At 45.6% G+C, this 25,502-nt stretch overlaps 1 protein-coding gene across 3 annotated transcripts in view; it reads right to left on the bottom strand.

Annotated features, from left to right (window-relative positions):
• MLXIPL (MLX interacting protein like) overlaps positions 1 to 12,568 on the bottom strand; it is an 85,501-nt gene extending 72,933 nt beyond the window's left edge. For all 3 annotated transcript variants that reach the window (XM_075854125.1, XM_075854126.1, XM_075854127.1), the window contains exon 1: positions 12,308 to 12,568. In XM_075854125.1, coding sequence (XP_075710240.1) covers positions 12,308 to 12,546 — 239 coding nt within the window. In that variant the 5' untranslated portion in view covers positions 12,547 to 12,568. The remainder of the gene's footprint in view (positions 1 to 12,307) is intronic.
• Between the last annotated feature and the right edge of the window lie 12,934 nt (positions 12,569 to 25,502).

Here is a 25,502-nt window from a genome sequence, read left to right as displayed (position 1 = left end):
TGTCTGTTCACATGAGGCGTATATTTACGCGCCGCTGTCAAGAGACGGAGCGTAAATAGACGCCCGTGTCAAAGAAGTGACCTGTCACTTCTTGGGGCGTAATTGGAGCCGTTATTCATTGACTCCAATGAAAAGCAGCGCCAATTACGTCCGTAATGGACGCGGCGTTCAAGCGCCTGCACATGCCGTTACGGCTGAAATTACGGGAATGTTTTCTCCTGAAAACATCCCCGTAATTTCAGCCGTTACTGACGCTGCCGTGTGAACATACCCTAACGAAGTGCAGAGATTGTGAATAAACATCCCGTGGAATGTCTATTCACTGTCTAAACACTTCAGTATTGTTAATGTGTAAGTATAAGACAGCACATAAGGCTCTAACAGGATCCCTATGCGCTGAGTAAATGAATGGAGAGGAGTGCAGGACGCTGATTGGTCAGCGTCATACACTCCCCTGTACAACGCCCACTTGGTCTAAAGTAAAAACACGCCTACTTGGGCATTAAGCAACTCATTAGCATAAATCTAAAATCGCTAATAAAGTGGTAAAAATAGATTGGTTTTTTTAAAAAAAAAGCATTACTGTCACCTACAGTATAGCGCCGACCTCCTTATGTAGGAGAGAGGGCATTTATAATGTGGTGACAGAGCCTCTTTAAGCTGTACATTTATGGCACAAACCTAATTTTAGATCATGTTATCTACTATATAGAAGGTCATGGGTGTTACTGCACGAATGTAATATCACAGCGTTCACAACACCTCGTGACCTGCTCAAGCTTCCCATAAACCTGTCCAAACTGGAACTATTGGATACATCATCATCTTGGCAGAAGCAGTGTTTGCTTCCTTCTGTGTGATATTATCCTGCTGTATAGCAAATCTACAGGAGGATTTTCAGCCTGAAATGTTTTATAAATGACACATCCTACAGCACACAGTCAAGACAATAAAGGTTTGGTCCAGGGTTAGAAAAACATGGCTGTTTTCTTCCAAAAACAGTGCCACACCCATACACAGGTTGTGTGTGGTATTGCAGCTCATCTTTATTCACTTCAATGGAGGTAAGATACAATACCAGATACAACCTATGGACAGGTGTGGAGCTATTTTTGGAAATAAAGCAGCTATGTTTTTCTAATCCTGCACAACCCATTTTAGGGTGGGAACACACTGGACGTAAACACTGCGGAATTTCCGCAACGGATTTCATTGCAGGAAATCTGCAGTGTATTACAGTAGCGCCAGAATGGATGAGATTTGAACAAATCTCAACCACATGCAGCAGAAAAAAAATCAGACGAAAAAACGCTCATAAATTGCCCTGAAGTGTGTTTTTTTAACTGCGGATTCAATGATCTTCTGTTGCGGGTTTTCCCCATTGAATTCAATGGGGAGGTAAAACCCGAAACAAACAGCTTTATCAGTTGTGATTTTTGCGGCAGAAATACTGCGATTCTGCCGCAAAAATCGCAAATACTAAAAAAATTTTGGGTAAAAAATGAATAAAAAAACCTTATACTTACCCCTGACCCCTTTTCTAGCAACAGGATCCCCTGTTCTGAGCGCAGCCCGGCCTCCTGGGATGACATTTCATCCCATGTGCCTGCTGCAGCCAATCAAAGGCTGCAGAAGTCACATGGACTATAGTGTCATCCCAGAAGGCCGGGCTGCGCTCAGAAAAGAGGGATGTGTTGCCATGACAACACGTGGGTGGTAAGTATAAACTTTTATTTACTATTATTCCTACAGTATTTCCGCAGCATACATGCCGCCCAAAAAACTGCACCAAAATTTGGTGCTGTTTTTCGGATGGAATTCCCTGCGGCTTTCAGGACGGATACGATGTGTACTTTTAGGCAGCGTATCCGTCCTGTGTGTACGTACCCTAAGGGTAAATTTCCTTGGTTTGGCGATGCCTTTCAAGACTACTGTGCTGTAAAATATGGCTTACGTAAGAATCCAAGCTCCATTGCTGAGTGACAAGCATTCACTGGGACATGCAGGGGCATAAGTGCTGGTGGCCAGTATCGATAGATGCCAGTAGTCCTTCTGAAACACCAGATTTTCACAGGTTAGGCCTCATGCCCACTTCAGTTTTTTTCGTCAGGGTGCTATCCTGACACATTGATTTCAATGGGGCCATGCACACTTCCGTTGTTTTAACGGAACCGTGCAGCCGTTCCGTCAAAAGTAGTGCATGTCCTACTCCTGCCCGTTTTTGACAGACCAGTCTCGGCCTTTTCATTTAATTTGGTCCATGAAACAACGGACTGCACACAGAAGCCATCAGAGTGCGGCCCGTGTTTGACAGAACCGTCATTAGCGGCCGTATAACGGCCGACGGAAGTGTGAATGAGGCCTTAGTCTCATACTAGTAGCGGTGCCACTTGTTGCTAAGGAGCTGGCACTGTTTGGCCACGTGCACACGATACGTATTACGTGCAAATTTGCAGAGCGTGTTTTCCTGCGGCAAATCCACTGCGTAATACAGTAATAACAACGTAAATGAGATTTCAAGTAATCTCATCTACACGTTCCAGAATTTTTCCGCGCATAAACTAACCGGCGGTGCGTATTTTAAAATCCGGAGAGCCCTAATTTATCTTGCGTTTCCGTCTTAGAATTGTATCTGACAAGTTTATATATAAAGCACCAACAACCGCAGCATAAAAAACGCACCTATTTCCATACTATGTAAAAAACACAGCTAAAAACGCATAAAAAAACGCAGAATGTGGATTTTACCTGCGAAATTACCTGTTTACCTGCGGTTTTTATGCCGATTATCTGCATCAAATTATGCACCGTGTGAATGAAGTCTTATAAGAATTATTAATTAGGAAGCATGATTACAGGTACATACATTCCATAAGACAAAATGTTGCTACTAATGTATTTTATTATCGCTCACTGTATAAAAGTAAATACAAGGTTATTTTTATTTTATCTGTCAAATAGTTATCGGCAAATATAGTCATTTCCTAGCTGTCCATAGTCATTATACTTCTTGGACTTATCTCAAAATCTGATTAAAAGAGGTTCTCCACCTTCATTTACTTTTACTCAAATCGGATTAATATGGCAGTAGCGTGAATTAAGGTGTGGTCTGAACACTGCTGAGCTTCCATGTTCCTTATCTGCTGAGTAATAGAAGCCTGGTTGGTAGGCACGCACTTCCTGACAAACCCGTTTATCCCTTAGCAACCAGTCTGTCTCATAGGATTTATCTGGTCAGCTCAAAGATGGATTGGCACTGTGCGGATAGCAGAAAGGGGGTTAAAGCGGTTTTCTAAGGAACACAACCCTTTCAATAAGCACTATACTTTATATCCATGCAGCTTACATTGTCTAAAGCTTATACCTGAAGGCAGAATATCCCCATTATTGTATGGCTCTGTTTACATTGACGTAGTTCTCTACATTTCTCCATTCTGTCACTTTTTTTTTTTTTAGAAAAGGAGAGAACCATCCATTGACCTCTCCATTGACTTCAATAGGATTTTTTTAACTTGGCATTATTTAGGTTTTGTTTCTACTTTTGAACCATTAGGGCATGCCCCCACGTGGCGGAATTCCTCCGCAACTGTCCGCATCAATGCCGCACCTAATCCGGGTTGCGGATTACGGCTGCGGATCTGCCCCAAATGTGCAGTAAATTGATGCGGACTAGCTGCTGCGGACTGCGGGAAAAGTGCTTCCCTTCTCTCTATCAGTGCAGGATAGAGAGAAGGGACAGCACTTTCCCTAGTGAAAGTAAACGAATTTCATACTTATTGGCCGTTGTCTTGGTGACGCGTCCCTCTTTCGGCATCCAGCCCGACCTCCCTGGATGACGCGGCAGTCCATGTGACCACTGCAGCCTGTGATTGGCTGCAGCCGTCACTAAGACTGAAATGTCATCCTGGGAAGCCGGACTGGAGACAGAAGCAGGGAGTTCTCGGTAAGTATGAACTTCTATTTTTTTACAGGTTGCTTTATATTGGGATCGGTAGTCACTGTCCAGGGTGCAGAAACAGTTACTGCCGATCGCTTAACTCTTTCAGCACCCTGGACAGTGACTATTTACTGACGTCTCCTAGCAACGCTCCCGTAATTACGGGAGCCCCATTGACTTCCTCAGTCTGGCTGTAGACCTAGAAATACATGGGTCCAGCCAGAATGAAGAAATGTCATGGCAAAAAAGCAAGACGCATCCGCAGCACACATAACATGTGCATGACAGCTGCGGACTTCATTGCGGAAATTAGAATCTCCATTGAAGTCAATGGAGAAATTCCGCCACCAGTCCGCCACTGCTCCGCAACAGACAGAGCATGCTGCGGACACCAAATTCCGCTCCGCAGCCTATGCTCCGCAGCGGAATTTTACGCCTCGTCTAAACGAACACTTCTAAATAGAAGTGGAAGGCAATGGAGAAACGGCTCCGCTGCGGATTAAAGCTGCGGAGTGTCCGCAGCGGAATTTAAGTGAAATTCCGCCACGTGTGAACCCAGCCTTATGGGTATGCAAAGCTAAGTTCACATCTCATTTTTACTCTACGTCTGACGAGCATAATTTGACATGATAAAACCGTGTCAAAACGTGTACCACAGCGTGCACATTGATTTCTATGGTCAGGACGGATGTCCTAATGGTGTCGTTTGTGCTTACGTTTTGTATCCTTACGTTGTATCCTTTTTTTTCCATGTCCCGAAAAGGGTAGTGTACTACGCTTTCCAGTACTTTTCCAAACGTATTATACGTTTTAATTTGTATTGAAGTCAATGGCGACGTATGGACTATGTATGCAAAATTAAACCCTACGTTTGCATAGTAAAACATATACGTTTTTGTAACTTTATATGGGAAATCTGGACTTTACAAACTTTGATTTAGTGATTAAGAACAAAAAAAAGTATAAGTTTTTACAAGTAAGAACGGACACAAACGTATAAAAAGGTATACGACGTATACTACAAAAAACTTAAGCATATGTTACAAATGCATATGTTTTTGTAACTTCGTTGTATACCACAAATGTGTGCACAAAACGAGATGTGAACTGTGCCTAAGCCTGTGAATAGAGCCGATGGAATAATGAACACTGCCATATTACGGTTTCATGTTATACTAAGTACTATGTATTTATCGTACCTCGGTGTGCCTGTTTTTCTTTAATTGAATGCCTGAGATTGTGCTTTCTACACCCAAGTGCCACAAAAAATGTGCAGCATACCTCACAAAATAGTGGTCCATCGTAAGCTGTATGCAGAAGGAGAAAGTCCCCTGAACTTTTCCCCAACCCTCCGAGCCAAAAGGACATGTAACGGTCAGAAACCAGTGTCCTAACCTTGCTGAGGCTTAGGGAGATCTGTCTGTGCGTCGGCATAGACTGTCACCTACATTCTCGGAGCTCAACGTCTAGGTTTGGTGCCTCTTTTTTCTACCGTATGAATCTGAGAGAGAAAAAATAATGACATGTCCTATTACAGAACTGTTCTCCCCTAGAAGGCAGCATTCTGAGAAGATCCACGGACGCTAGCACACAGACCCAGGGGCGTAGCTAGGGGGGCAGGAGGGGCATGTGCCCCGGGCGCAACTTAGAGGGGGTCGCCACAGCCGCACCGTCCATGACGGCGGCCTGCTGCCTCTCTGAGGGGGTCGGCGGCGCCACTGAAACCAGCCGCCGCCACCCCCTCCTGCACTATAATTAATAAAGTAATTCTGCCCTGCCAATCAGCTCCATTAGTAGACGCAAGCGGCGCGATAACGTCATCACGCTGCTTGCGTCGTTCAACCCCAGGAGACCTGCGCAGAAGAGAACAGGTCTCAATTGCCGCCGGACGGCGCGGGAACGGGATTAAGGTGAGTTTGTATAGTTTGTTTTTTTATCCTAATAAAAAAGTGTGTGGCAATATCTACAGGGGGTGGCTTTATCTATGGGGGGGGGTGGCTTTATCTACAGGGGGGCTTTATCTGCAGGAGGGCTCTATCTACAGGGGTGGCTATATACTGGGGTAGGCTATATGTTGAGCACTATATACAGGGGTGGGCTATATGTGGAGCACTATATATAGGGGTGGGCTATATCTACAGGGGGGCTATGTACATGGGTGGGCTATCTGTGGAGCACCATATACAGGGGTGGGCTATATGTGGAGCACTACATACAGGGGTGGGCTATATCTACAGGGGGCTATATACAGGGCTGGGCTATCTGTGGAGCACTATAGGAGGAGCTATATGTGGGACACTATATACAGGGGTGGGCTATATGGGGGCACTATCTACAGGGGGCTCTATGGCAGGCACTATCTACAGGGGGCAGGGTTTGTGTGTGGGACACAGTGTATGGCACTATTATAATTAGAGGTGCAGTGTATGGCGCTATTATATATAGGGGCGTAGTGTGTGGTATAATGAGAACTTTATCTTTATTTATAGGTGTAGAAATGTTCGAAAAGTGAGAAGCTGAAGACATCTGAGCGGCAAACTGCAGAAATGGGCTATGACCGGGAGAAGTCATCATAGAGGTCTGGACCGGATGGAGAAAAAGAACTAGAATCTGAGACGTCACCGGTGAGTCACTTAAGGTAAATGTTTATTCTGCCTCTAATCAGTACTGTAGTCACTGTATAATCTGCAGCGAGATGATGGGTGGTATGATTATGATATGATTATTTTTTTTTGTGAAACAGCATCTCGCAGCATATCCTTACCATTGTTCGGTCCATGTTGGGAGCTGGAAACAATTTAGTTCAAACCTATATGGCAGGGGTTGCACTAAATTGAGCTGTATTTATGTTGGTGTTTTATATATGTACTGAGCTTGGTTCTGGTACTATAAATATGTACTGAGCTTGGTTCTGGGGCTGTATTTATGTACTGAGCTTGGTTCTGGAATTGTATATATGTAATGAGCTGGGTTCTGGTGCTGTATATATGTAATGAGCTTTGTTCTGGTGCTGTATATATGTACAGAGTTTGGTACTGGAGCTGTATTTATGTACTGAGCTTGGTTCTGATGCTGTATTGATGTACTGAACTTTGTTCTGGTGCTGTATATATGTAATGAGCTTTGTTCTGTTGCTGTATATATGTAATGAGCTTGGTTCTGGTGTTGTGTATAGAACTATATTGCTTGTAAAATGTACATTTTTATGCTCGAGTTACATAAAAGAAATGACACGTCATTGATTTGTAGAGAAAACAAACATGGCGTGGGGGAAGAAGATGTCAGGAAAGAGGTTGGGGGGTGGCGCCAAACTGAATCTTTGCCCCGGGTGCTGGAGAACCTAGCTACGCCTCCACACAGATCTGTATAGTAGTAATGATCGTAGTTTTCAAGAAAAGTACTATGACTTTTCTGACTAATGGTACAGTGAACATTTTAGTACCATAGAATTAACAATTATCAATAACCATTATCACTTATGGATTGTTAATAATTATTGTTACATCTGTTGCCAGATTTAGTCTGATTTTAATAAAATCTTTATTTTGACACAATGAGATCTACGTGTTAATTGAAGGTGAACTGTACGGCGTTTGACAATAATTTGTAATTATCCTTAACTGGTGTAAAAGATGGTTTAAATGCCCCTGTGTATTAGATTTGGGGGCAGATGTAAATGATAAGAGCAGCTATTACAGAAACGTAGATTTCAGGTTGTGTTAATTAATATTAAATGTGTATTTCCTGTGTCTTACGCTAGTAATGTCTATTGCTCTTACACTGATTCATAACTAAATTACAGTTATTGGGTCAAATATCTGGGATATTTCAGATTTATAATGAGATTTTCCTTCAGGACATGTTCATCGTCATGAAATATCCACAATTCAAAAACTCCACGTAAAATCTGAAAATGTAGGTATGACTGTGAATAAAAGAGTTGTGCTATCCGGACACCCCGTTCAAAGAATGTTCAGGGGTTCCGTCTGAGCTTTCCATCAGGGGAACTCACAAATGGAATCCAAACTGAAACAAACCGAAACCATAGGTTTCCATTTGCATCACCATTGATTTCAATGGTGACGGATCCGGTACAAATGTTTCTATTTGTTACCCTTGTTTAAGGGTTCCGTCATTTTGACCGAATGAATGGTATTCACTACGGTATTGATTCTGTGGTATTGAAATCAATGGTGATGCAAACGGAAAGCTATGGTTTCCATTTGTTTCAGTTTGGTTTCCGATCATGGGTTCCCCTGACGGAAAGCTCCAACGGAACCCATGAACAGAGTCCCAACGCAGATGTGAACGAAGCGTAAGGGGTAATGTAGTATTATTTATTTTATTTATTTCTGTTACTTCTATAGCGCCAACATATTTCGCAGCGCTGTACAGAAGTCCTCATTTACTGTCCCCATTGGGGCTCACAATCCAAATTCCCTATCGGTATGTTTTTTGGGGTGTATTACATGGTGCCGCTTTAAATGAATGGGCAAACATGTAAATCATGGTGTAACGTCTATGGCCGGGGGTCATCATTCAGACTTCCCCCTTGGCGGCCCCGGCCACGGACATCTCTCATCACGGCGTCCGCTCCCTCCAGGGAGACGCCGGCACTCACTTCCGGGTGCTCGGACTGATTCCCGCAGGGCGCGCGTGCACAGCCTTAAAGGGCCAGTACGCGTCCAGCTGTCACCCATCAATTATTAGCCCTAATGGCTGCTGGACTATAAAAAGGGGCTCTGTCCACTGGTTCCTTGCCTGAGCGTTGTTGTATAGCTAAGTTTGTCTTGCAAATGGTCTCCCAGTGTTTTCCAGTTCCCAGTGTTACCCGTTCCTGCTGCCTGTACCCTGTATCCCGTGCTATCGTGTCTACAGTGAAAGTCAAGTCGTGTCTTCCCGCTGCATCCATGGTGCTACCTGCTGAGAAAGTCAAGTCGTGCCTTCCGAGGCACCCACGGTGCCACCTGCTGTGAAAGTCAAGTCCTGCTTCCGCTACTGTCTACATTGCCTCAGGTACCCGTTCCGAACTATAGACATTGTTTTTGTACCTTGTTGGCCAGCTGGTGCCCCGCTAGGCGGTACGGCCCAGTGGGTCCACACCCCGCGCAGTGACACATGGTTGCTTCAAAATGACATTTATAGGGGTCCGAAGCAGGGTATCCCATCTATTACTTCACATGCCCTAACACCAGTATCCCATTTCCCATATGTTTCCAGGAATCTGAGGTATAGGGCGTACGGGGTCCTTCACACAAGAGTAGGTGGTCACTGGTGATGTTCTTTATATGTCTACAAAATTTGTAGCTGCAGGTTAAAAGTGAACCTGCCATAGTTTTTTTTTTAGTAAGACACATACTTACCCTTTTTTTCTGGCGGCCTTCTGAGTCCATCGCTGTAATTTTTAGTTTCTTTGGCCCCCCGAGTTGTCCCACTATGACCCCCACTCTGTTTTGGCTCCAAATATGCTAACTGTAAGTGAAGGCTCACAGAGTGACTGCTTTACAGAAGCTGGTCTCGCGTGATTAGTTAAATCTCATGAGATCAGCAGGTCTTCTGCGTCACTGTGAGGCTGTCTGCTCTGATTGGACAGTGTCACAGCGATGCAGGAGACAACGCCTACTGAAGGACCAGAACCAGCCCTGACTTTACATAACTCAAAAAGTTTTTAAACTTTAAAAAAATTTTTTTACATGTCATAGTGACATGTCAGAAGTATTGATTGGTGGGGGCCCGAGCACTGAGACCCCACTGATCTGTAAAATGAAGCTGCAGAAGCGCTCTGGTAAGCGCAGTGCCGCTTAGTTTCTGACCGGCTCTCCTCGGAGAGGTGTACAGGCTTAGTAGAAAGGCTAGGAGTCTGCACACCGCTTGCTCGGCTTTCCAAGGAAAGAATCAGAGACGAAGCGGCACAGCTTCTGCCGCTTCGTACTAGCGATTGGTGGGGGTCTCAGTGCTCGGACCCCCACTGATCAAAACTTCTGACATGTCACTATGACATGTAAATTTATTTTAATTTTTTTAAAGCTTAATTACCCTTCAAGTACTAAAACTCCTTAATGGGTTGGACATTGACTTACATACCTATGACAAAGTACATACCTATAGGTGGCACTAGAGAGACAGCTTTCTTCCTTCTGGAGGAGAGCTAATTTGCATACTTTTTCCCAGGGAGCATTGCCTGAAAGACTTCCTACGCCAACTGAATCTCCCCAAGGAAAACCAGTATCTTTCAAGTTCAGGTACTATCCAACAGCTTATTTTTTAAGGTGGAATTTTTACTTTAAACTGGCCAATTTGCTACTAGAGAAACTCCATGGCCATGACAGTTCTTGAATGGTGCTGGTGGTGTCGACTGTAAATGAAAGGTGTTGTCCAGTTTTTATTTTTAATTTTATTGTAGAATAGGAAATCCTTGTTTTCTAATATACATGTATTAGAAATTTTGTTCACATGCCTTTCTTAGGCAGTAGGCCCTTGTCTCTTCACAGTGGAATGGGATAGCCCACACATTGGTTCTGACTGAATATGACTAAACATGGCGTCAGTCATGTGACCCCCCCCCCCACACACACACACACACATCATGTGACCCCTAGCATTTAGTCAGCAATAGGGTTACATGACATACCTGTGTAAGGGAAACATATAGGACACATTCATGGGCTAAGTGAATAGGTCTAATGGTGGGATAATGGTAAACAAATACTTCACTGTGCTTGTATTCACGGTCTCTAGATGATTTATAAAATGGCTGCCTGTCTCTAGGGGATGTTGTCATGTTTTTAATAAAGTTACATAAAAAAACACACGTAACAAAGAGGAGACAGGGAGGAGAATGTAAGAGCTGCCCCTCACAGACACTGACAGACATGACGATAAGATGTTGCTCTATGTGGAAATACTTTATAACTTCTGCTCCTCAATAACCTATTATATAGCTGGACAGTGTTACCTGAATGCCAGTGGTCACATGATGTAGGTCACATGACTGCCGCCATCTTTAGTCCATTCAGTTATCTTATGGATACAGAGCAGTACAGGAAATTAAGCACTATACTGGAGAGAGGCGCCACTAGACAGCCAATCAGGGCGTACACCAGCAATACAGGTGCTTTACCTGTAAAATGCCCATCTGATTGGCTGAATATTTCAGGGTATTACACATGCAGCGGATCTGGACTGTCTGTGGTATTGTATGTTGAAAGTGGTTTCAAGTGACAAAGCCTCAGGAAATACTATTGTATGTTGAAAATATTGTATCCTGATGCCATTGTAGCTAGAGGGACCACTGTATTAGGAAACTGTATGATTTCCTCTTTTACAAAAAAAACTGAATATAAAATAAATAAAAAGTGGACAACCCCTTTAAACCTGGTGGCTTGAGTATTATGATTAAAATTGTGAGGGTTGGACGGAAAGTTTTCGCCAGAAGAGTAACTATGAGCTCCTGGGCCCCAATGCCCCCCCCCCCCCCAACTATCACATGTCATTCATCATACTTGTCTTAAATGGGACAGAAGGACCTTATGCCCCATGCACACGACCGTAGATTTCGTCCGTAATTACGTTCCGTAATTATGGACCCATTAATTTCTATTGCCGACGGACACCTGCCCGTATATTTATAAGAAGGTATCCATGACGTAGAAAGTCTCCGAAAAAGATAGGACATGTCCTATTTTTTGTTTTTTACGGACCGTGCTCCCATACTTTATTTAAAAGCACGGCCTGCAAATGCAGGCGGCTGTCCGTGACCGTCAGTGCCCGTAATCACGGATCGTGATTACAGACACGGTCGTTTGCAGGGGGCCTTAAATGCCCCCTCAGGCTCCAGGACCCAGTTGCAACTGCTACTTCTGCAGCCACTGTAGTTACGCCATTATTGTAACACATTAGACATAATCTATACGTGCTATGGGTACCAACATATCTAGGAAACGACACAACAACCATACAATCCAGGCCTTCACTCATTACAATGCTGATAGTGACAGGGGGTCAATGTGTTGATCACAGGCCAGACCACCATTAATCATATTATTATGTCATTAGCCCTACATAAAAGAGATCTGGTGACCATGACATGGACCTGCTGTATATTATTCCATTAGCTGAAGAGTGACATGATGAACTTGCTCCAATAGCCTCCTCAACAGCAGACTCCATATTTCCTATACACAAGATAGAAGAAAGCGGCCCAATGATCCGGACATTAATTAACCCTTACTTCACCACTCCACATTTTGTGAGGAACTTCCTTACTACAGTCACAGATTATTTTGGGAAGTCACAAAGTTTGCCACTCTCCCATGCCCACATCACCTCCAAACCTATTACACTCTTTTCCATGCCAGTCACATGTCTCACCTGTATGCCAGGCTCATACACTCGAATAACCGGGTAAGCGTGGGATCAATGCTGCTGGCTGGGACAGTCCCCGACCTGTCCGGCTCCTTACTCCGATGTCTATCATCATTGTGCGGTGAGGAGACCATAAAGTGCCCGCTGTGAATAACTTGCAGCCGGGGCCGCAGCCCATCAGTATCCGAGTCAGAGTCGCTGTCCGGAGCGGACCCCCGAAGCTGCCCAGAGTTGCAGCCTGCCATGGTGCCAGCAGCTCTGAGGAAGTGACAGCGAGGGACAGCAGGAGCGTGAAACCACGCCCCTCCCTTATCAGCCACCAATGAACAGAATAGTGTAACGCTCTCATTACAAAACTCACCAATCACAAGGTACAAGACGCCTCATGATCTGCATAACCACCCCTCTTTGAAGTGACTGGGAACGCCCACTTGTCATAGGCGGCCAGTCAGGTGAATGCAGTGTTTGCTTGGCACTGCAAACTTTTCCCAGCCCTGAGCAGGTAGTGCAGCCTCCAGGTAGGGAGCGATCCCAGGAACTTGTACAGTCCTATTCTGTGAGGGCTGATATTGATAGATGGGACTTCTGTGTAGGTGGTGACACAGTTGTGTAGTGATGCAGTACTAGTACAGGCCTGGTGCATACAGTAAATTGAGAAAAGTGACATGTTATTATAATGATATACCTGCCATTCAGTTTGGAAGTTATAACATTGGAATTATTTATTAAATACTTGTTCAATAATTCCAGATTTCGACTGCAGCGAACAACGTAGAAGAGAAGGGGCGCCATACTGACAATTAGAATAGGGAAAGAGGTCCCCTCTCCTGGTGTATATTTACCTTCAATGTGTGATAATTGGGAGTATGACCGCTGGGACCCCCATTGATCACCCGAAGAAAAGGGAATGTCACTCTTGTCCATGCTCTTTGCATATTATTGCATCTTAATCCCATTCAAGCCTAATTTTTTGTTATGAGTGGGGGCCCAGCAGTCAGACCCGCCATTATCACACATTGATGGCACATCCTAGAGATATATGCTATCCATATTTAAAGGTACAGAACCCCTTTTAACTTTTTAATTGCTGCACATAAGTAAAAAAACATAAAAAAATAGTAGGTTTTTGAGATTTAATAAAAATTTGTTATATCTTTATAAATATGGCTTAATACTCCGTTTTTTTGTTTGCTTTAAAAAAAATAGTAGGTTTTGTTACTATAAATCCTTATTGACATTTCCCGTTCCCCCCAAATTAATTGTGCGTCTATGGTTAGAATTTTTTAGCACGAATGCACAACGCTATGTTTGGACGAAAAACTTTACACCAACACAAAGCGTAATTCCAACTGACGCACAGTGGAGGGAGAATCATGTTGTGGGGCTGGTTTGCTGCCTCGGAGCCTGGATGCCTTGCGGACATTAAGAGAACAATAAATTCAAAGGTGGATCAAAACATTTTACAGGAGAATGCAAGGGCAGCAGTGGCGGAATAAGTAGACCATAGGCCCTGGGGGGGGGGGCGTCACCCAAACTTGGGCCCCCCCTTCCCCACCGCCACCCTGCCATGCCGTAACTATTGTTAACACTACCTTTTTGTGCAAACATTAACAAATGGGTGTTACGATTCCCCTTCTCAAAGGGATGTGTCCCTGTAATGTCCGTGGCTGCGGGCTGTCAGCTCCAGCCTCCCGCTGACAGCCGCAGCCACGAGTCGGCAAGCGCTGGCCCCAGCCTCCTCAGGAGACGCCAGCGCTCGCATCCACTCACCTCCGCCGGAGCCCGCACCGGACATCTTGAACGACCTTTGACCCGTAAGTACCCTGGGCTATAAGAGGGGTCCATCCCCCTAGTTCGATGCCTGAGCGTTGTTAGTTTTCCCAGTCTGTCTTGCAAATGGTCCCTTAGTGTTTCCCGTTCCTGTTGTTACCCGTACCTTGTTCCTGTTTCCCGTGCTTTGCCCTAGTATCAAGTCGTGCCACGTCCTGTGTCATCTGCCACGTCCAGAGGAATCTGCCACGTCCTGTGTCATCTGCCACGTCTGGAGGAATCCGCCACATCCTGTGTCGTCTGCCACGTCTGGAGGAATCCGCCACGTCCTGTGTCATCTGCCACGTCTGGAGGAATCCGCCACATCCTGTGTCATCTGCCACGTCCAGAGGAATCCGCCACGTCCTGTGTTATCTGCCACGTCCAGAGGAATCCGCCACGTCCTGTGTTATCTGCCACGTCCGGAGGAATCCGCCACGTCTGCGCAACTTGCGGCTCCTGTGTCATCCGCCACGTTTGGCGCCATCTGCCGCACCCATCTCATCTGTGCCAGAGCTGCGGCCACCATCTGGACTATGCAGGTACCCTTGTGCGGGACATTGTATTTCTGGGGTGTCCTGTTGTTTGGCCAGCTGCCTCCCCGCTGCGGCGGTACGGCCTAGTGGGTCCACTAACCCGCTCCGTGACAGTACGCTCAGGCCATGGACCCCGCTGGTCAACCTGAGACGTTGACTACACAAGCCATGCTGGCTGAGATGGAGGATCTCCCGTCACGACAAGACCAGCTCCTCCTGTCGGTGAACGCCATAGCCCATCGGCTGCTTGCTTCGTCCACAGTCATCACCGCACCCGTTCCTGCGGTTCCGCCTGCTACACTTCCTGTCTGTACCGGTACCAACCCCCTGTGTTTCTTGCCGCTACCTCCACGCTATGACGGAGATCCGAGGTCCTGCAGGGGATTTTTGAATCAGTGCCTGATCCATTTCAGACTACATGCCAGGTCCTTCTGTTCGGATGACGTCAGGATTGCCTTCATCATCTCTCTCCTTACTGGCAAAGCCCTGGCATGGGCCAATCCTCTGTGGGAACATCAGGGACCAGAGACCCGGGACTTGCAGTGCTTCTTACAGACCTTCCGCTCGATCTTTGAGGAACCTGGGAGAGTTTCTTCGGCTGCTGCATCCTTGCTGACCCTTCACCAGGGAGACCTCTCCGTAGGCGAGTATGCCATTCAGTTCCGTATCCTGGCTGCTGAATTGACCTGGAACAACGAGGCTTTGGTGGCTGCATTCTGGCAGGGACTGTCTTCAGGGATCAAGGACGAGCTGGCTGCTCGCGATCTGCCATCTACCCTGGACGATCTTATCCTACTCGCCTCCCGTCTCGACATGAGGATCCGGGAACTTTCCCAAGAGGTTCTCCGGGGGAGAGAACTTCCCAGGCTGGATTCTGCTGTCCCGCAATCCTCCTTAGTTGTCCTACCAGAGGACCCGATGCAGAGTAATTATGTTAAATTGTCTACACAGGAGAGACAACGCAGACGCACTTCCGGACTTTGTTTGTATTGCGGCCATGGAGGCCATATTGTGTGTCTGTGCCCCCAGAGGCCGGAGAGACCCCATTGCCTAGGATTGGTTGGAGAGACAACACTAGGTGGAACAGAATCTAACAGAGGATTTCGCTTCCAAATTGACTATTCCTGTGACCCTGGTATCCGGCGACAGGACGCATCAAGTCTCTGCCTATCTTGACTCTGGCTCTGCTGCAAATTTCATCCAGAAGGAGCTTGTGGATCATCTTCAGCTGCCCACAGTTCCCCTGGAGACATCTTTGGCTGTTGCCTCAGTTAATGGACTGCCTCTGCTTGATCCCATTATCTCTAAAACCAATCCGTTGAAGCTCCAGGTTGGAGTACTTCATTCTGAATTTATTTCGTTCCTTGTTTTGCCCAAGGCCATCAATCCTGTTCTGCTGGGCCTGCCTTGGCTTCGACTACATGCCCCAGTCCTGGACTGGAATTCTGGAGAGGTTCTCCAATGGGGCTCCAAGTGCCATGGTCGTTGTCTGTTGCAGATCCATCCTGTCAAGCCTTCTCTGCCTCAGTCGCTGTCGGGACTGCCTCCCCATTTTGCTCAGTATGCAGATGTTTTCAGCAAAAAGGAGGCTGAGACGCTGCCTCCTCATCGCACCTATGACTGCCCCATTGAACTGGTTCCTAATGCCTCTCTTCCCCGTGGACGGGTATATCCTCTCTCCTTGCCTGAGTCTATCCATGTCGGCCTATATCAAGGAGAATCTGGAGAGGGGTTTCATACGAAAATCTTCCTCCCCGGCCGGGGCTGGATTCTTCTTCGTTAAAAAGAAGGATGGATCCCTTCGTCCCTGCATTGACTACAGGGGCCTCAATCTGATCACAGTCAAGAACAAATACCCGTTGCCACTCATCTCTGAGCTATTTGATCGCATACGAGGGGCCAAATTTTTTTCTAAGCTAGACCTGCGTGGGGCTTACAATCTAGTCCGGATTCGCCGGGGTGACGAATGGAAGACGGTATTTAACACCCGGGACGGGCACTACGAATACCTGGTGATGCCCTTCGAACTGTGTAACGCTCCAGCAGTGTTTCAGAAGTTCGTTAACGACATCTTCCGAGATCTACTCTATTTCTGTGTTGTTGTTTATCTCGATGATATTTTGATTTTCTCCCCAGATCAGACGACTCATCGGAGGCATGTTCGTCAGGTTCTACTACGATTGAGGGAGAATCATTTATACGCCAAGCTGGAGAAATGCGTCTTTGAGAAGAGTTCTCTGCCCTTCCTGGGCTACATCATCTCGGATCAAGGCCTCAAGATCGATCCTGAGAAAATGAAGGCTGTCCTGGAGTGGCCACGTCCCCAAGGCTTAAGGGCCATACAGCGGTTCCTGGGATTCGCCCATTTCTACCGGCAGTTTATTCCTAACTTCTCTTCTCTGACGTCTCCCATCTCGACCCTTACCAAGAAGGGTTTGAACGCCAAAGTGTGGACTCCAGAGGCAGAGTCTGCATTTAATAGCCTGAAGAGTGCCTTCACTTCAGCCTCGATCCTCCATCATCCTGACGTATCTTGGCAGTTCTCGCTGGAAGTGGACGCTTCCTCTGTCGGTGCAGGTGCACTTCTGTTCCAGAGGAGCGCCAAAGGAAAGGCAGTAGTATGCGGCTACTACTCTAGACTGTTTTCTTCTGCTGAGCGCAATTACTCCATTGGAGATCGGGAGCTGCTGGCCATCAAATTGGCTCTGGAGGAGTGGAGACATCTTCTGGAGGGCGCTGCTCACCCCATCCTGATCTTCACCGACCACAAGAACCTCACTTACCTTCAGTCCGCTCAAAGACTTAATCCTCGTCAAGCCAGGTGGTCACTGTTCTTCACCCGTTTTCTGTTTGTGCTCCACTACCGTCCCGCTGACAAGAATGTGAGGGCCGATGCCCTGTCCAGATCGTTTGAGACGGAAGACACGGTGGAGTCCCTCCAGACCATCATAGACCCGTCCTGCATCGTCACTGCTAATCCTCTGCAGGTTAGAGACATCCCTCCTGGGAGGACTTTTGTTCGGTTGGCGGACAGGAGAAGAATTCTCCGCTGGGGACATAGTTCTAAACTTGCTGGGCACGCCGGTGTCCGTAAAACCCGAGACCTGATTGCTCGTCACTTTTGGTGGTCCACACTACCTAAGGATGTTCTGGACTTTGTCTCTTCTTGCACGGTGTGTGCCTCTAACAAGGTGACTCACAGCAAGCCTGCCGGCCTGCTCCAACCTCTGCCTGTACCCAATGCCCCCTGGCAGCACATTGCGATGGACTTCGTCACAGACCTTCCCCCCTCAGCAGGATGTAAAACTGTCTGGGTGGTGGTGGACCGGTTCTCTAAGATGGCTCATTTTATCCCGCTGACCGGCCTACCTTCTGCTCCTCGTCTGGCAAGTCTCTTCATCCAGCACATCTTCCGCTTGCATGGCTTGCCTCTTCACATTGTGTCCGACCGGGGGGTTCAGTTTACCTCTAAGTTCTGGAGAGCCCTCTGTAAACTCCTGGATGTGAGATTGGACTTTTCCTCTGCCTATCACCCCCAGTCCAAATGGCAAGCTGAGAGGATCAACCAGATCATGGAAAATTATCTCCGCCACTTCATCTCTTCACAGCACGATAACTGGGTACAGCTCCTACCATGGGCCGAATTTTCTTACAACAACCACACAAGTGAGTCCACCACTTCCACTCCGTTTCACATCGTGTACAGTCAACATCCCAGAGTCCCTCTTCCTGTGTCGACTTCATCTCAGGTTCCCGCTGCTGACTCTGCATATGGGGACTTCCTGCAAATCTGGCAACAGACCCGGTCCTCTATTTTGCTGGCAGTAGATCGCATGAAGCGAAAGGCAGATACTGTAACAAAGCGGGTTAGTGGACCCACTAGGCCGTACCTCCGCAGCGGGGAGGCAGCTGGCCAAACAACAGGACACCCCAGAAATACAATGTCCCGCACAAGGGTACCTGAATAGTCCAGATGGTGGCCGCAGCTCTGGCACAGATGAGATGGGTGCAGCAGATGGCGCCAAACGTGGCGGATGAGACAGGAGCCGCAAGTTGCGAAAGACGTGGCGGATTCCTCCGGACATGGCGGATTCCTCCCGACGTGGCGGATTCCTCCGGACGTGGCAGATGACACAGAAAGTAGCGGATTCCTCCGGACGTGGCAGATGACACGGGACGTGGCAGATTCCTCTGGACGTGGCAGATGACACAGGACGTGGCACGACTAGATACTAGGGCAAACCACGGGAAACAGGAACGGGGAACAAGGTACGGGTAACAACAGGAACGGGAAACACTAAGGGACCATTTGCAAGACAGACTGGGAAAACTAACAACGCTCAGGCATCGAACTAGGGGGCTGGACCCCTCTTATAGCCCAGGGTACTCACGGGTCAAAGGTCGTTCAAGATGTCCTGTGCGCGCACTGCCCCTTTAAGAGCGGGGACGAGCGTGCGCGCGCACCCTGCGGGCTCCGGCGGAGGTGAGTGGATGCAAGCGCTGGCGTCTCCTGAGGAGGAGGCTGGGGCCAGCGCTTGCCGACTCGTGGCTGCGGCAAGCGTCCTGTGTCGTCTGCCACGTCTGGAGGAATCCGTCACGTCCTGTGTCATCTGCCACGTCTGGAGGAATCCGCCACGTCCTGTGTCATCTGCCACGTCCAGAGGAATCCGCCACGTCTGCGCAACTTGCGGCTCCTGTGTCATCCGCCACGTTTGGCGCCATCTGCCGCACCCATCTCATCTGTGCCAGAGCTGCGGCCACCATCTGGACTATTCAGGTACCCTTGTGCGGGACATTGTATTTCTGGGGTGTCCTGTTGTTTGGCCAGCAGCCTCCCCGCTGCGGTGGTACGGCCTAGTGGGTCCACTAACCCGCTCCGTGACAGTCCCTACATACTGACCGTATCACACTGTGCAGGGACACATCCTCCTGACAAGGGGAATGAAAACACGCATTTGTCTATCAGTCCTGGACTGTACAAAGACTTTTTGTGAAATACAAGGATTTCCTATAATAAACATCTCAGGAAAGGTGACAAATTCTCTATAAATCCAGTGACTCACAGGTGACGACTTCTCCGATTTTAGTAGTTTTTCCCCCTCTTTTCTTCTCCATCGGGTCCAGACTTTATGACGTCTTCTCCCGGCTTTGACCCATTTCTGCAGAATTTGCCACTCAGATGTCTTCGGCTCTTCACTTTTCCAATATTTCCACATCTATAAACGAAGATAAAATTATCATGGTGCCACACACTGTGCCCCTGAATATAATAGCACCAAACACTGCGCACCTGAATAAAATAGTATCAACAACTGTGCCCCCGAATATAATTGTGTCACACACTGTAAAGTAAAGCTCCACATACACAGTGCCCCCTGTAAATAGCGCTACACACAGCCCCCTGTAGATAACACCACATATAGCCCCCTGTAGATAGTGCCACACCCCCATGTAGATAGTGCCACACTCACACCCCTGTAGATAGCGCCACACACATCCCCCTGTAGCATTTTTGGCCAAGTTATGACCATTTTTGTATTTATGCAAATGAGGCTTGCAAAAGTACAACTGGGCGTGTTTACAGTAAAAGTACAACTGGGCGTGTATTATGTGTGTTACATCTGGGCGTGTTTATTTATTTTACTAGCTGGGCGTTCTGACGAGAAATATCATCCACTTCTCTTCAGAACGCCCAGCTTCTGGCAGTGCAGACACACAGCGTGTTCTCGAGAGATCACGCTGTGACGTCACTCACTTCCTGCCCCAGGTCCTGCATCGTGTCGGCCACATCGGCACCAGAGGCTACAGTTGATCCTGCAGCAGCATCAGCGTTTGCAGGTAAGTAGCTACATCGACTTACCTGCAAACGCCGATGCTGCTGCAGAATCAACTGTAGCCTCTGGTGCCGATGTGTCCTCACTCGTCCGACACGATGCAGGACCTGGGGCAGGAAGTGAGTGACGACACAGCGTGATCTCTCGAGAACACGCTGTGTCCGTGCACTGCCAGAAGCTGGGCGTTCTGTAGAGAAGTGTATGATACTTCTATACACAACGCCCAGCTAGTAAAAGAAGTAAACACGCCCAGATGTAACACACATAATACACGCCCAGTTGGACTTTTACTTTAAACACGCCCAGTTGGACTTTTGCAAGCCTCATTTGCATAAATACAAAAATGGTCATAACTTGGCCAAAAATGCTCATTTTTTAAAAATAAAAACGTTACTGTAATCTACATTGCAGCGCCTATCTGCTGCAATAGCAGATAGGGGTTGCAAAATCTGGTGACAGAGCCTCTTTAAATTCACTTACTTTTTACTGCTTGCACTGTGGATGTTTGCTCAATACAAGTCGTGACCAGTACAACTGTTGGTGTGTTATTAGATCGTGTTGGTCTATAATTGGGACTAAGATAAAAATGAGACCACATTTAATTAGTAATCAATGCAGAAATACAGATAATTCCAAAGGGTTCACTTACTTTTACTCCCTGCGCTGTGGACGTTTACTCAATTGGGAAGATTTATTAAGACTAGTGTTTCATATGCCACTCTTAATAACCAATTCATTGGAGTAAGATACAACACATTAATTAAGAGGCAAATGCCTCTTAAGAAATGTGTTTCCTTTTTCCACTGGCCATGTGGCACAGTTGTGGCTGGCTGTGGCTGACCACACCTCATATATACCCCCTCATCACATAAAATTAAAAAACTACACACGCACATTACTACTTCTCTTCTTCTCTTCTCCCCACCGGATCCCCTCCGGCTCCCTCTTCATGACTTGGCTCATTCAAGGTACTGACGCTGGGCAGCATCAGTACCTATGCGATGACGCAGCATTGATGAAGTTGAGTGTTGCATTGCATAGGTATGTTTAATGAGTTATGGCATAAAGAGGGGGTCAGAGGAGACCCGGTGGGGAGAAAAGAAGCAGTGGGGTAAGTCTAAATATTTTTTTTATGTATCCGATGGGATAGGGGAGGGAAAGGAAAATAGTCAGATCGGGCGGGGGGTGTACAAGGTAGAAGCTTGACAAGAGCTTCTACATTACTACACCCTGCAAATGGAAATCTAGATTTCTGCTATTATTTATGCCAGTTTTCTGGTGTAAATTATAATAAATGTGTAGTTTTTGCGGAGGCCTCTGTTCCGTCCAACTAAGGAACACCCATTTTCTCGCCACTGTCGAATAGTAAAAAGTTGCACATTTTAGTGCTGCTATGGCGTTTGCCAAAATCGGCAAAGTTTTTCTGCCAGAAAATTTCCGTAAAACATTTTATATATTCCCCAATGTACTCCATAAAAGACATGAACAGTATTATTGCGTTATTCGTTTATTTAGTTTGCGTTTGTCTATAATTTTTTATTAGTAATCAATGGAGAAATCCAGGTTATTGCAAAGGGTTCGCTTACTTTTTCTTGCCACTGTAGCTATATAACATGGGGGAAGCTAAAGAAAGCACCTAGCGCTTGCTTAGTATAATGAAATATTACAAATTTGTTTGTAGTATTGAAGTTCCTCTGGTAAAGTCAGTGCAATGTGTACTAGTAGGGCTCCGTATGTTACACAAGACTACAGGGCAAAGTACTTGTCAGGGTTATATGTGAAGGGCGATGCGCCAATGATATAGACACAAAGAAATCAGGTAACTGCAGGTGTCAACAGTTTGTATTTTTATGGCATGTAATTCATACTGAACTCCTTTTAGTAAATGGTAACCAGTACTCAATAAATATTTCTATATCAGCAGGGAAGAGCATTCATTGCATGGGGTGAAGCGAGTTCTTATCTCTGCCCGCTCACAGTAGGTGGCGTTACTGAGATACTTTTTGGTTTTCAATAAATATTTATTGCATTTGTACAAACATGGCAAAATGTTTTAATGGATTGCATAGCATTACATTACAATGTGAAGTGCTTACAAACCTGTGGACTGGTATTCTCATTGTGTATTGGAGAAGTAATCATAAAGCACTCATTGAGGCCATGTTCTAATAGAGTGGATATATTCTACTGCGTAAACTGATTGAAGTCTGCATGTGTTTTGTGCAGATTTTACAAGTATTCAAATGGATGAAATTTCCAGAAAATCCCCAAAAATCCCAACAAATACACCACATGTGAACATGACCTTACTCCAAGCTTACCATGGGTCCATTTGAGACCATCAATTAGTATAGGGCTGGATTGACACACAGCGTTTTCCTGCATTATTCAGGGCTTTTTTTTTATGGCATCTTTGCTGTGCTTTTTAGATTACATTAAAGTCTATAGTAAAATATAAAATGCACTACACACAATTGTGTTTTGCTTTATGGCATTTTTCAAGCAATTTTGTGATTAGTGGCGTTTTTTTCCCCAAACGCAGCATGCTCTGGTATTGTGTTTTTTCAGGCCTTTTTCCTGCTCTATAGAACCCAAAAAAAGCATGTACAAAATTATACCAACTAAAAAAAGGCCGCCAAAAACGCTACTACTAAAAATGTCTTAAAAAAACACATGTTATATTTTAATAACGCTAACGTCTTTAGAAGCTTTTTTTTATGTAGTTTAAATTGCCAGAAAAATTTGTGTGTGAAAGAGGACTAAAGGCCCTATTACAGGGGCTAATGTTTGGGCAAACGTGCGTTTATGTGAGCGCTCGTTCCCGATTATTGCCCTGTGTAAACACAATGCTTGTTCATCGGCTGATCATATAGTTTATGCAGCAGAAAATATTATCGTTTTGTGAACAGGGAGAACTGGTACGTCGGCATAACAAGCAGCTTCCCACAATCCGACATACCAGACCCGTCATGAAGATTAAGCAGGCAAAAAAAAAGTGAAAAAAGAAACAAAAATTTTTAAGAACAAAACAATAAATCGCCCTGTTTCCCTGATCAACTACTTTTATAAATTAAAAAAAACAAAAAAACTATAGATAATATATATTACTGCGTTCGGAACGGCCTGAACTATAAAAATATCATTATATTTTTCACGCACAGTAAAAAATTTAATAAAAAAACAGACAGAATAAATTTTTTTGGTCACCTTGTCTCAGAAAAAATTTAATAAAAAGTGATCAAAAAGTCGCAAGTAATGCAAAATGTCACCAACAAAGATGACAGTTCGTCACGCAAAAAACAAGCCCTCTCACAGCGATGTCAACTGAAAAATAAAAAAGTTATGGCTGTCAGAAAATGGCGACACTGGCCCAGCATACGGATACCCTGATGTACTCCTCACAGCTTGCATATGCCCCCACATTATACACTGAAATACCAGTAAAACCTCAAACAAAACTACTAACAAGCAAAATCTGCACTCCAAAAGCCAAATAGTGGTCCTTCTGAGTCTGACAGTGTGCCCAAACAGCAGTTTATGAGCACATATGGGGTTTCACTGTACTCTGGAGAACTGCTTAACAAATTATGGTTTGTGTGTCTCCAGTGGCACAAGCTGGGCACAACATATTGGTCACAGATGTCAAATGGCAATTTTTAATCTACCACATCCACTGTGCACAAATTTCTGCAAAACACTTGCAGGGTCAAAATGCTCACAATACCTCTAGATGAATTTCTTCAGGGATTTATTTTCCAAAATGGGGTAATTTTTCGAGGCTTCCCACTGTACTGGTACCTTAGCTCAATGCAACATGGTTTCCGAAAACTAATTTAAGAGGCTCTGTCACCACATTATAAGTGCCCTGTCTCCTACATAAGGAGATCGGCGCTATAATGTAGGTGACAACCGTGCCTTTTATTTAAAAAAACAATCTATTTTCACCACATTATTAGCGATTTTAGATTTTTGCTAATGAGTTTCTTAATGCCCAAGTGGGCGTATTTTTACTTTAGACCAAGTGGGCGTTGTACAGAGGAGTGTATGACGCTGACCAATCAGCCTCATGCACTCCTCTCCATTCATTTACACAGCAGCATTGCATTCTTACTAGAACACGATGTGCAGCCACATACACAGACATTAACGTTAATCAAGTGTCCTAATAATGAATATACATGACCTCCAGCCTGGACGTCATGTGTATTCAGAATCCTGACACTTCTGAATCTTATGTAGTATTGCCGTAATCAGGAGAAATTGCTTTACAAATGTTGTGGTGCTTATTCTCCTTCAACTTTTTAGTGGAAAAAATGTGATATTAATTTTATGGCCTAATTCCACTAAATTCGGCAAAAAACATGTGGGGTCAAAATGTTCCCTATACCCCTAGATAAATTCCTTCGGGGGTGTACATTCCCAAATGGAGTCACTTTTGGGGGTTTCCACTGATTTGGTCCCGCAGGGGCATTGCAAATGTGACATGGTGCCGCAAACCATCTCAGCACAATTTGAGCTCCGAAATCTAAATGGTGTCCCTTCCCTTCTAAGCCATGCCAGGGGTCAAAACAGCAGTTTATTTCTACATATGTGGTATTGCTGTGCTCAGAAGAGGTTTCTCTACAAATTTTGGGGTGCTTTTTCGCCTTTATTTATTGTGAAAATTGAAAAATCTGAGTTAAAACTACATATTATTAGAAAAAAACTTAGATTTTTATTTTCACGGCCTAAATCCACTAAAGTCAGCAAAAAAACTGTGGGTTCAAAATGCTTACTATACCCCTCGATAAATTCCTTGAGGGGTGTAGTTTCCCAAATGGGGTCACTTTTGGGGGGTTTCCACTGTTTTGGTCCCACAGGGGCTTTGCAAATTCGACATGGCACCCAAAAAACATTGCAGCATAACTTGAGCGCCAAAAGCTAAATGGTGCCCCTTCCCTTCTGAGCTATGCCATGTGTCCAGCAGTTTATCACCACATATTGGGTATTGCCGTAATCTGGATAAATTGCTTTTCAAATGTT

The sequence above is a fragment of the Rhinoderma darwinii genome, chromosome 2, assembly GCF_050947455.1.
Source record: "Rhinoderma darwinii isolate aRhiDar2 chromosome 2, aRhiDar2.hap1, whole genome shotgun sequence".
Classification (NCBI taxonomy): domain Eukaryota; kingdom Metazoa; phylum Chordata; class Amphibia; order Anura; family Rhinodermatidae; genus Rhinoderma; species Rhinoderma darwinii.
The sequence above is the reverse complement of the archived record's forward strand: the minus strand, read 5'-3'. Positions and strand labels throughout refer to the sequence as shown.